General features: G+C 35.7%; 1 protein-coding gene across 1 annotated transcript; it reads left to right on the top strand.

Annotated features, from left to right (window-relative positions):
- Positions 1–1,641: 1,641 nt before the first annotated feature.
- On the top strand, positions 1,642–4,842 carry LOC112023795 (probable disease resistance RPP8-like protein 2). Its single transcript, XM_024056418.1, has one exon. The coding sequence runs from the start codon at positions 1,642–1,644 to the stop codon at positions 4,840–4,842; it is 3,201 nt and encodes a 1,066-aa protein (XP_023912186.1).
- Positions 4,843–12,659: the final 7,817 nt, after the last annotated feature.

The raw sequence follows: 12,659 nt of genomic DNA, 5'->3' as shown, positions 1-12,659 counted from the left end.
TAAATCCTATTGTATGATATTAAGTTTGACACTGTGTATGACATTATGTATGACTTATTATTGTGTTTAATGAATTTGTTTTATTATTATCTAAAATAATGGTAATATGAATATTCAAACATTATCATTTAGTTTATGAGATGCATAGTATGTGATTTATGTGAAAAGTCACAGAAGACATAAATCACAAGTTCTTTATAAATTCAGAATTATAATTTGTAGTCGGTGATGAAATTGGGCATTTCATCTACGAAGACTATAACATATCAACCACAATTATTTGTCTTAATCATGAAAGTGGAAACTTCTGGTTGATTTGTTAATATGTTTTAAGAGTTAAGACATATTGAATTGGACCGCTGTGAGATTTATTATTTTTCTAAGGACTGTCATATGAATAATAAATCTCACGACTTGTATTTGCATGAACTCTTAATCCTGAGAGAATAATTGACCTGATCATGAGATGTAGGTTGTTTTGATATATCAGGAGTGAGATCTATAGTAATGGTCAAAACCTCAATATGTTGGGCAGACACATTTAGTGTTGATGGAACATGTATTCTCAAGATAGAATTCATAGTCTCTTAACGGAGATATAAAGTATTCCCTTGAGATAAGTTTAATGAGTTTGTTATTCAGAGAGTTAGGCCTAACCACTTTAGTAAGACTAAAGTATATATTTATGGAATTGGATTTCATATATTATATATGTAGCATTTCTTGATAAGGAATTTTTTTTTTTTTTTTTTTTTGAGAATCATTTCTTGTTAAGGATTTTGATTGTTTCAAATCTAACAAGATCAATATTTTTCATATCATATTCATACACTTTCACATCATTTTTGAAATATGAAATGTAAAAGTGTAAATATTGTACGAAATATTGTATATACTGTAGTCTGAAAATTTCCCTATTATTATCAATAACGAAAATCAACTACCTCCGACTCCGCAACCTGGGCTTCTTTGGCTCAATCTCTATTTTTCTACTAAGATCTTTATTTTTATGTTTTTCCTCCTACAGTTGAGGTTCAAAGTTTCAGGTTTTCAGCCGAAATCCATTTCACTTGGTCCACCTATTCTATCTTGGTGATTCAGTAATTCTCACTTTTGAACAATGTAACGTCCACTTTTATTTCATTAATTCAAGCTGTGTAAATACCTCTTTCGTTGCTTTGTTTTGCTTACTGGCAAACAGAAGAGAGCACCCATGGGCATCTTGTCTGTAATCTCTAAACTCTTCCATGCCTATTTTATTACTATTTTGGCAGTCCTATTGCTGGTGTACATCGCCTGCATTATCCTGACTGAATTTAGGTTTCAACGTTTGGAAGATAAGTACAAGTGGATTAGAAGGGAATGGAGGCTCCTGGATGCTCTCATAAAAGATGGAGAATACCTTTCAAAATCAGGGAAAGAGATAGATGAGAAATCCCTTCAACTTTGGGATTCACAACTGAAACCAGGAATGACTGTTCGACTACATGATGCAGAGAGAAAATGGTTGGACGAAACCAAAACTATAGTTTGCAAGGCAGAGCACTGCGTTAAAACCTACAAGAAATTAAGTCAAAGAAGAAAATTTCTGAGTTGGCTTCTTTCTGGGATTTCAGAAAAATTGGTGGCCTCGGCGCTGACATGGATCAGATTGAGAATAAGATAAATGATCACATCAGCACGAAAAAAGAAGAAGAAGCTAAAGAGATCTATGGAGCCATGGAGAAGTCAAGGTCTAACGTTAGAAGCTTGCAGGACAGACCAATAGAGAAACAACCATCTGATGTATATAAACCAAGTGTATCAGTAGCCACTATTGAAGCTGAAATTAATGGCTTGTTGGAGCGTGAAAATCCGGGTCTAATGCTTGTCACGCGAGGCCAAATAGAGTCTATCAAGTTGTTTGTGGAGCTAGTGGTTGCTTTCCTGAAAGATTTCGAAGGTCTTATATTGGAAAGTGAAACTGAAAAGGCTTGGGTGATTGAAGCCGAGAAGATTATAGGCGAATTGCATCGAGACATCACCACCACTACAACAGCAAATCAAATGATCTGGCCTTTGGATTTGGGAAGCCCTGCTCCAATCAAAAACATTGATCGGCTCAGTGACCTCTTTGAAAGAAAGATTGTGTATGGTTTCACCTTCATCAGAAGAGGCCGAACAAAATTCCTCCACCAGCCCCCACAAGGGCCACAACAACGAACTCTTCCATCTCAAATCAGCGATGACTTCATTGGTATTTTATCCTTTGTAGACAAGATTCAGAACTTCCTGATCACTATTGAGGAGCAAACCATGGAAACTGCTACTAATAATCTCAAAAATCTATCCGATCTTTTTGTGAAGGTGTATGGGCACTTCAGATATGCAAAAGCAATTGGTGGCATGAAGAATTCAAGAAGGGCTTGGACAGATCAGATGAAGATCATTGTTAGAGATGCAGAGACTTCTTTGGAAACTTATATAGAAAGTTCAGCCTCCGAAATCAGCAACAGTCAAAACAACACAGAATCTTGGTTAACTTTTTTTGCAGAAATTGACAAATTGGTGCAAGCTCTCAGTCTTCTTGAGATGAAGATAAGGGTATGTCGCACTGAACTGAGGGAAGACACAAACTTTGTTGTCGGATTGGAGGAAGACATACATGAAGTGGTCTCACGACTGACCAACCTTGAACATCAGTCTAGTATTGTTTCCATTGTAGGGATGAAGGGCATAGGTAAGACAACTCTGGCAAAGATAATTTGTGAACATACAGCTATTCGGGAACATTTTAATTTCTTTCTTTGGGTGGCTTTAACTAATAAAGTGGCTGGTGAAAATGTTCTAAAGATTATTGGAGAGCAGGTCCCAAGAACTGATAATGAACGCAGTGGAAAAGAATACTTGATCCGAAAGGCACGTGAATTCTTGAGGAGGGACAAGTACCTTGTAGTTCTGGACAACATCTCAACAAACAAAGCCTGGGATGATCTAAAAGAAGCAATTCCAGGAACCACAAATGGTAGCAGAATTTTGTTGACTACACGATACAAGAGTGTAGCTGTACATGCTGACCAAAGTAGTGTCCCCCACCAACTTCGACTAAAAACCAAAGAGCAGAGCTGGAGATTGTTTACACAGATGGTGCGGTTTCAGCCAGAACTTTCTGGACCTGAACTGTCTCCGAAAGTGAAAGCACTAGCAAATAAAGTTGTAGGAAGATGTGGGGGCTTACCACTTTCAATCTTACGTGTTGGGTATCTATTGTCAGGGAAAGAAGTCACTGCTGACGAGTTGTTAAGGGTACTTGAACATATCGATCATAACCAAGCACCATGGTTGGAAACATTGGAAACAATTGAAAAAGACTTGCCTTTGCATCTAAGGCAATGTCTTTCTTATTTGTCTCTCTTTCCTAGAGACTTTGAAATTCCTGCAGGGAGATTAACTGCTTTGTGGGTTGCAGAAGGGTTTGCAAACACACAATCCGTTGCAGATAATTATTTCGAAGAGTTGATAAGCCTCGACTTAGTACAAGTATTGGCAAGGAAAGTTAATAGGACGGTCAAGACTTGTTGCTTCCCTAGTGCTCTTCGAGAACTGTGGTTACGACTCAATAGTAAGATCACTTCCACAGCATCTCTAAGTTCTAGATTAGACGGGCGGCTTGCTTATTATTTTGATGAAAGTGATGGTGGTTGCAGTCAAAGTCAAGGTAGGAGCACAAATTCACCAAATGTGAAAAGCTACAGAAATTCCAACTCCATTCTTTTCTTTGATACTCGAGAAGGATATAAACCTGGAGAGGACATAGGTAACTTCCTTCGCAAGGGTATTGCAAGTGGGCATCTCTTACAATTACAGGTTCTTGATCTTGAACATGTATTCAGACCTCAATTGCCTAACATTATAGGAAAATTAATTCTTTTAAGGTATCTGGGCCTAAGGTGGACCTACCTAGAGACCATCCCATCGTCAATTGGTAAGCTACTGAAGCTTGAAAGTCTTGATATGGAGCATACATATATACGCACTCTCCCTAGTTCAATATGGAAATTGCAAGAACTTAAGTATCTATACATGAACGAGACTTACAGAAGCAAAATTGTGCATCATCCAAAAGGGAATTCTCTGCAAAATCTACTAACACTGCAAGGTGCATTTGTAGATAAGGACAGTCCTCTTAGGGAAGGACTGTACAAGTTGATCAAGCTCAGAAAATTGAAAATGGCAATCCAATTGGTCCTATTACAACAAGAAGCATTGGCAGAGAGTCTTGGGAAACTAACACAACTTGAAACTTTGAAGTTGAAATCAATTGATGAAATGGGTGAGCCTCAGGATCTAAAGTTGATGGATTTGTCTGGCCTTGATAGCCTCTCCATCCTATATTTGTCTGGAAAATTAGAAAAACGTTCCAACATCACAACCATTAATAGACTTCCTGAAAGCTTGACATACCTTACCTTATCAGCCTCTAGACTTTCAGACGATCCAATGAAAGAGTTAGAGAAGCTTCATAACCTTAAATCTCTCAGTTTCTACTCTCTTTCATATATTGGGAATAGCATGATTTGCTCCAACGGAGGCTTTCCCAAGCTTCTAGTTTTGAAATTCTGGAAGCTTTGTGAACTAGAAGAATGGAAAGTGGAGGAACAAGCAATGCCAAACCTCAAGCAGTTGGAGATTCGGTCCTGCCAAAAATTGGAAGTTCCCACGGGGTTGAGGCATCTAAAGACTCTTCATGAATTGAAGTTAAAGGACATGCCAGATAATTTCATAGAAAAAATTGAGGAAACCAAGGACCAAATTTGGGGAGTTATTGCTTACTCGCCAGCAATAGTTATTGATGTGCAGTAGTCAATGCTGAATGGAGCTTTATGCGAAGGTGAGACTGCCTTTCTTTTTTCTTTTCCTTCTCTATTCGTTTTGATTTTTTCAGTCGTTCAAGCAAAACATTAAGATTTGGACACTTGAACTTGTAACAGATTTCTGCCCGTTCATTATTACTCAATTGTCCTTGTGGAATGATGCGTGGGCGTCGGACAAAATTTACATGAAATGTTTGGAGATGATGTCTCAATCTACTATCTGGTTCACCATGCATGAGGGTACTCTTTTATTTTTTGTTTTCCGCATTTATAATCAATAATAGGCATATCCTTGTCATGTAAATGCCTAGAAATAAAATGGTACACTCTGTTACAAACATAGTGCTATTGTCTGTCTCAATGTGTTCCTAATCGTTTTGTTTCTTCCTCGCTTGGTTCAAAGGTATTTGATCAAGAAAATGTAAGTCATGTGCCTGCCAATTGCCATGCCGTTTTCTTCTTTTTGAGGGAGCTTGCCATGCATTTGGTTGGAATAAAATTGTAGGCTTTGTTACAAACAAAACGCTACAGCATCTGTTTTTTTTTTTTTTTTTTTCAGTGGGGTCGTGTTCTTCTTGCTGAACAAGTATATATGTTGAACAAAGTTGGACAAAGTTTAGCAAACAAAGTTTTGACTCCATACTTAATTGTAACCTTAAGCTTCAAGCCTTCAATCTATAATAAGAAGATGATATGTGCCTCTGTAATGTCCTATGTTCATGACATTATAAGGGTTTTAGATCCCGATTGTCACAAAATTAATCAACTTTTAACCAAATAATTAATCAATTAATTAACTATGCTCTTGATTTAATTGATTAACATGCCAAACAAGCACAAATCATATAGACACAAAAAATGATGATCTAAGAAAACTAATTACATTACCCGTTTCTGAGAAAAATACCTAGAGGTGATTTAACCTAAACAAACCTCAAGGCAACACATTCATTAATAGAATTGAATTTTGTAAATAGACTTAATCCTAAATATACTGCTACCTTATGTAGAACTTATTGACGTGACCACACGAAGCTCCGAATCCTCGTTCTCTCCTATTATGGATAGTTGCACACGAACTCCTTTGTTCGTGACTCTGAGATCTCTGCTCGAAGATTTAATTAGCAAATGTGGTTAACTGATTACATCAACTTTGCTTTATAATAGCAATTGATGTTTGAACGCTCTCTATATTTGTAGCTTCAAAGATGTTTGGAATTGTTAGGACATATATGATTCAATGTTAGGAACATATATCACTATTTTAAGTAATTGGCTAATCCTTGGACAAAACACACTTTACTTGTAATTGGGTAGATCTAGGATGTGTTTAATGCTTCAAGAAACAAGATTTCAAGTTCAAGTGTTAAAGTCATGCAAGTCTGTCCAAGAAACAAATAAGAAAGTGTTGGATTTTAAAACTTGATAGCTAGCTCGACAGCTAGCATCTATCGAAGTTTAGCTATTGAAGCCCGTGGCTTGACAGCTAGCTCGATAGATGGCTATCTATCGAGTTTATGAAAAATAGATTTTCAGGTCTGTTTTGCATCTGTACATTTTTAGACCCCTTAAAACACAACCAGATTAACCTAGTTAATTAGCCAAGTGATTACTTAGTCAAATTATTAGATCTAGGTTAACACAAATATATCATATTAATGTAAAGTGCAGAAAATAATGAACACAAAAATATGATGACCCAGGAAAACCAAACTGGTAAAAAACCTAGGGAGGATTTAACCTAACTATCCGCAAGGTAAACCGAATCCACTATGAAAGAATTGAAATTTACACAATAGTGACTTAGACCATTAACATCCTATTGCTACCTCGATTAGGAAATTTACTACCACAACTCCATGATAGCTCCGAGTCCACGCACTACTTCTTTCTTGGATTCCTAGCAAGTACAAGCACTACCGCTTGTGTATCTTTAAGCTCTTGACATAATCTTGAATCTTGGAAACCCTAACTATGTGTGAAGGCAAACAACTCTAGATCTCACAGAAGATTCACAGACACAGCATAAAGAGCCACCTCAAAATGTGGCTAAGGTTTTCCCTTTTATACTTAGAGTAAAATATAAAACCTTGCATGTCAAACAGGTTTGGGCTAAGTTAGAAATTCTACAGAAAAAACAATTTGCAAGATTTTTGATTGGTCGAGTCTAATTCTTAATCGATCGAGCCAGGCAGATTTACACAATAAATCCTACAGCAACTCAATTCCAAATTTACATAAAAAGCATATACTTTGAGCAAGTCTAAACAAGACTAAAAATTGTTTTGATCATGGTTTGCCAACATTACAAAATAGAGTTCTAATACATTAGTTTCTAACTCCTTAGAACCTAACAAACTCCTCCTTTGGCAATCTGTGACAAAACACAAACTAACAAAATGCTCAAAGTTTACAAAAAAACAGCCCATTATAAAAATATTGCCCAACAAAACAAATTCAACCTAACTACTATCTATCAGTTGCAAGTGTAGATAGCAGCACAATTGAATCAACCTGTATATTTCCTGAAACACTCAACAAAGGCATAAACACATGTGTGGAAAATACAAGTAAAACAAAATAACTTCTTGATTTCACATAACACAAAATAAAGACATATATCATGAATAACTCATAAATATAAATCAATAAGCAATGTGAAACAAGAAACATATATCAACAATGTATCTCCCCTTATCATGGACAACCCAAACAAAATACATCATGAGCAAAAAAAAAAAAAAAAAAAAAAAAAAAAAAAAAAAANATCTGTTCGTAAAGCACGAAGCTCATCAAGCATGTCTACCAAAAGCTGACCATGAGCCACTTGAACGGTCATGACAATCTCCAACGTACGTCAAATGTCGAAATCATCCGAAGTAGATGGTGAGGGAACAACAACAACAGCAACAGGATCAACAAACGCCTCAGCAGAAGTAGTACTTGTAGAAGAGGGAGGAGGAGGCGCAACATAAGAAGACTTAACCCTAGGACGTTTAGAGCTCGGTCTCAATTAAGCAGCCCTCTACCTAAGAAATGTGGCACCTATGGGAGCAATAACATGGACAGGCTCAGATGCCAAAAACTCATCTAAAGCTAGATGCAAAAGAATCCTATGACTAAAAACGGGGAAGAAAAGAGCATGAGCAGTAGCACTACTCCTATGAACTTCGTTCAAAGAACGAATAAAAAGATGAAGAAAAATCATAGGAGTATCAGTAACTAAGGCATACAAAAATGCATAACGCTCCAAAGGAATAGTGTACAGATAAGAGATAGGCCACAAGGAATGACAAGCAATCCCAATGAAAAGATAGTGGATCCTTAGTAGTAGTGATCTGAGGATCAGAACTCCATTGGATAGAAGACCTAGTGATGTAAGACATGATGTCGTCATAGAGAGGAGATTCATCATACGGGTAGACAGGATGCTGGACCACTAGTACCCCAAGAGCATTAGCCACTACTAAAGGAGTAATGGTGTACTCTACACCTCATATACAACTCTTAACTAAAATGTTGGAATCATAGATGTGGATAAAGAGATTCGAATAGAACTCTCTAATCAGAGTAGCTGGAGGTGGATGATCAATATCCAACAATGGTAGCCAGCCCCTACACTCAAAATTAGCCTTAATGGCAGGATCAAGCTCATCTAACAAAACCTTTCTCTCAACCCAAATGTTTCTCAAACATCTCTTGGTTTTTCTCACTCAGAAACCTCTCACTATCAAAAGAAGGAGCAGAGGTGGAAGTAGGTGTCCTATGGGCTCTAGTCTTCCTAACCATGATTTAAGATTGGAATAGGACAAATAGAAAAGAAACAAGGAAAGAGAAAACAAGAAAACCCAAGAGTAGACTACAAGTAAGCACAAAAATATAGAAATAACAGTTCTATGTGATGCATGAACAGTAAAAGCAAATGATGCATGCTCTAATGTAGTGAGAATATGTTCAATTGAACTTTAAAATTACAAAATTGGCTTGAGCATAGAGTTTTTATCAAAAACCCCAAAAAATTGAAAAACCACTTGTACAATTTTCAAGAAATTGGACCAATTGATCATTAAACAAGATAGATAACATATTATAATGACCAAATCAATCAATCAAATAAGCCAATTTCATCAATTAAAGCTCAATTTAACAAAATCCCCATTTTGGGTATATTCAAGCCCTAGAATTTTCAATTTCTCACAAATCATCAAATTGATCAAATTAAACCATCAAGAACAGTTATATAGCATCTTATAACAAAAACCCATTGATCAATTTTAAGAAAAACAGCTTGAATCATCAAAAATCCCAAAAAAAAAAACATTGGTTCAAAATTTTCCCCAAAATGCATGATTTAATGCATGAAACATGAAAATAAATGCAAAAGGAAGGGTAAAAAGGTCTTACCGGCCTTAGATGAGAAAACCCTTGCAAAAATTTTGGAGGAAAATGACAAAATATTGCTTTGGTAGCCTTGATCGATCGAATGAGAGAGAAAAGTGTTTTGAAAAAGTTTGAAATAAGGTAGAACACATGAAAAGACAAAGATTTTAAAAAAACTCTCCATATGATTTTCGATCGATTGAAAAATAGGTTCAATCGGTTGAAAATGCTTCAATTGATCCATTAGCAATCGAGCACCGATTAAAACAGATAGAGGCTAACCAAAATTTTAATCGCAATTTCAATCGGTCGAAAAACAAGTTTGATCGATCGAAATTCTAGAAAAATCACATTTTTGAAAAACAAAGTAATTTTATGCAAAAACTCCTCAAAGCATTGAATTTTTAGGAATAAAATGCATGAGTATGAGATGAAATGCTTTTCAAAAACACATGTTTTGAACCTAGTTTTCCCAAAATTAAGATTTTCAATCAATTCACCTTAAATTCTTAAACAACAAACATGTTTTCCATAAAACTCAAGGAATTTTCAAACTTGGTTGGCCAAACAAAAATCACACACAATAACATGTACAAAGTTTAGCAAAGAGTAATTTGTGTAGTGTGTGCAACTAACAAAAGCTTGAGATACCTGTGAGGTGATATGTAAATAGAAATCAATCACAAAGTCTACAAAATTCTTCACATAGAATTTGAAAGAGACTATCACCTAAAGAGTTACATCATATAACTCCCACATCTCATAGAATAAAAGCTTGCAATCATGTAAGTTTCTTAATTTGCCTCATATTGTACACACCAATTTTAATTAAGCAGAAACTTATAAAAAATAGCTGGGATAATGTACACACCAATTTTATTTGACTGCTTTAACTTAAAGTCTAATAATGTATACACCAATTTTAGCATTTAAACTGAGGCTACACCTCATGTTCTTTTTGTGTATGTGCTATACTTTCTCGAGCACAAAAATTTTACGATATGCACTAAGGTGTTCATGATTGGCTAGTAAACAGTGGTGAGATGGTTATTTATGCCTTTCTCAATAAGATCTAATCCGACAATCAAAGGCATGTGACTTCAAGATCAAGACAAAGTGATCAAAAACTATAAACATCTTCCCATACAACATGCACTACTGTGCTAAAACTAGTAAAATGCAAAAATTAAGTTCATCAAAGCTAAACAAGGTACATAAACATGTTATGTAAAAATAAATTGGTCAACCTTGATTTCAAATCTAAGAAAAAATAATGCAAAACACATTATGCTTCCTTTTTCCTTTTTTTTTTTTAAAAAAAATAACAAAAATAAACCTAGAATGAAATGCATGAATGTTATGCAATGCAAATCCTAGAAAACAGAGAAAACAAAACATCAAGAAAAATGGTCACAAAGAGTAGAGCAATGAAGCACAAGGACCATGTTAGAAAGACTCAATTAGATTGAACCTTTTGCATCCAAAGCTTTTTAGATGCACCTTGAGAATTGGAGTTCTTATTCACATTAGAATGATGACCAACTCCAGGATTGGAATAAAGGTTTAGAGCCTTTACCAATTCACCAATAAGTACCATAGGATCTTGTGCTTGAGGCACAAGTACTTTTGGTTTATTTGCTCGCTTAGTAGCTTGCAACTTGAAATAGTTTGGATGAATGTGCCTAGACTTTCCACAAAAATGACAAACCCAAGCAGACTTAACTTGCAACTTGCCCTTAGGAGGATTAGGAGCCTTAGGTTTAGACTCATGAAGATCAACCCTAATCTTCCTAGGAGGTATAACATCTATAGGTTTAGCAGCCTTACTCATAGAGGGATTGACAACCTCACTCACAGAGGGTTTAGTAGAAGGAATAAAATTTGTGGAATAGGGTTCAGGCACAGAGATGCTTTCTACAAAACCTAAGCCAGTTTTGTCAGAGGGAGACTTTTGAACAATCAGCATGTGATCAAGTTTGGAACTTGCAGACCTATTAATTTGTTCTTTAGCAACAGATAATTCAAGTTCCAAATTTTTAACTTTATCAAGCAAAAGCATGTTCTCAATCTTCACATTATTCAATAACTCATTAGCATCAAATAGTTTCACAAGAAAATTTTTCTTATCAAGTTCAAGAGATGCAATTTTCTTTAAGCTTAAATCAACACTCATAGCATCCTTTGCAGCAACTTTGCAAAGCTTATTGTAGGCTTCTTGTAAATCTGCATCATCAAAGAGTTCCCTATCAGAAAGGTCCTCTTCAACAGTAATACTATCATTAACTACAGTAGTAGCAGTGAAAGCAATAAAGTTTCCATCCTCGTCACAACCAGACTCATCATCGGAAACTTCATCATTACTAAGGGTTACAGCCATAGTCTTACCCTTAGAGCTCAAGTATGTAGGACATTCAAATTTCATATGATCATACCCTTAACACCTAAAATATTGTTGCCCCATAGAATTATTTGAAGGTTGACCTACTTTCTCTTTAGGTTTTTTAGTGTTATTAACCTTAGTGGGATCATTCCTCTTAAAATTTCTAGGTTCAGCAGTGTTCTTACCTCTTGCCCTTCTATTATTATTTCTAAGAAAATTTCTAAAGTTCTTGGCAAGGTAATCAATCTCTGTAGCAGAGAACTCATCATCAAATCCACTCACATCAACATCATCAACAGACTTAAGAGTCATTGATTTGGATTTGCTAGTCTTAGGTAGGTCCAACTCATAGGACTGAAGTGATCCTACAAGTTCATCAACAGCGATGAAGTCCACATCCTTGCTTTCAGTGATGGCAATCACTTTGGGTCTAAAATCTTCAGTCAAAGATCTAAGAATTTTCCTAACAATTTTAGGTTGATCATAGATTTCACTCAGATTATAAGCAGAATTAACAATATCATTAAGCTTAGCATAGAATTTATCAAAAAATTCACCATCAAACATCCTAATGCTTTCAAATCTAGAAGTTAATTGTTGCAATTTATTTATCTTAACTGTCTTTGTGCCTTTGTACACAGTCTGGAGGATATTCCAAGCAGTATGAGCAACCTCAACATTAGAGATTCTCTTAAATTCCTCCATAGAAACAGCATTAAAGATAGCATTCATAGCTTTGCTATTGAAAGCAGCTGCTTCTTTTTGAGAAGTTTTCCACTCACTCACAAGAGTAGTGGGCTTCTCCAATTCGTATTCAACAGAGTTCCAGACTCTCTCATCAATAGATTTCAGGAATGCTTTCATCCTTACTTTCCAATAAGCATAATTATTCCCATCAAAATGAGGTGGAATAACAAGAGAGTGTCTGTGTTCCATAACAACCGGGGTCAAGGATCAGCTCTTAGATCAAAGGATCTACAGACATGGAGCTACCCGCTATGATACCACTTGTACGTTTTTAGACCCCTTAAAACACAACCAGATTA

Source organism: Quercus suber, unplaced genomic scaffold (genome assembly GCF_002906115.3).
Source record: "Quercus suber isolate HL8 unplaced genomic scaffold, Cork oak 2.0 scaffold_150, whole genome shotgun sequence".
In the NCBI taxonomy this organism is placed as follows: domain Eukaryota; kingdom Viridiplantae; phylum Streptophyta; class Magnoliopsida; order Fagales; family Fagaceae; genus Quercus; species Quercus suber.
This window is presented reverse-complemented; position numbering and strand designations above follow the sequence as displayed.

Coding starts and splice junctions, on each gene's coding strand:
- LOC112023795 (XM_024056418.1), top strand. CDS start 1,642: ATGGATCAGATTGAGAATAAGATAAATGATCACATCAGCACGAAAAAA.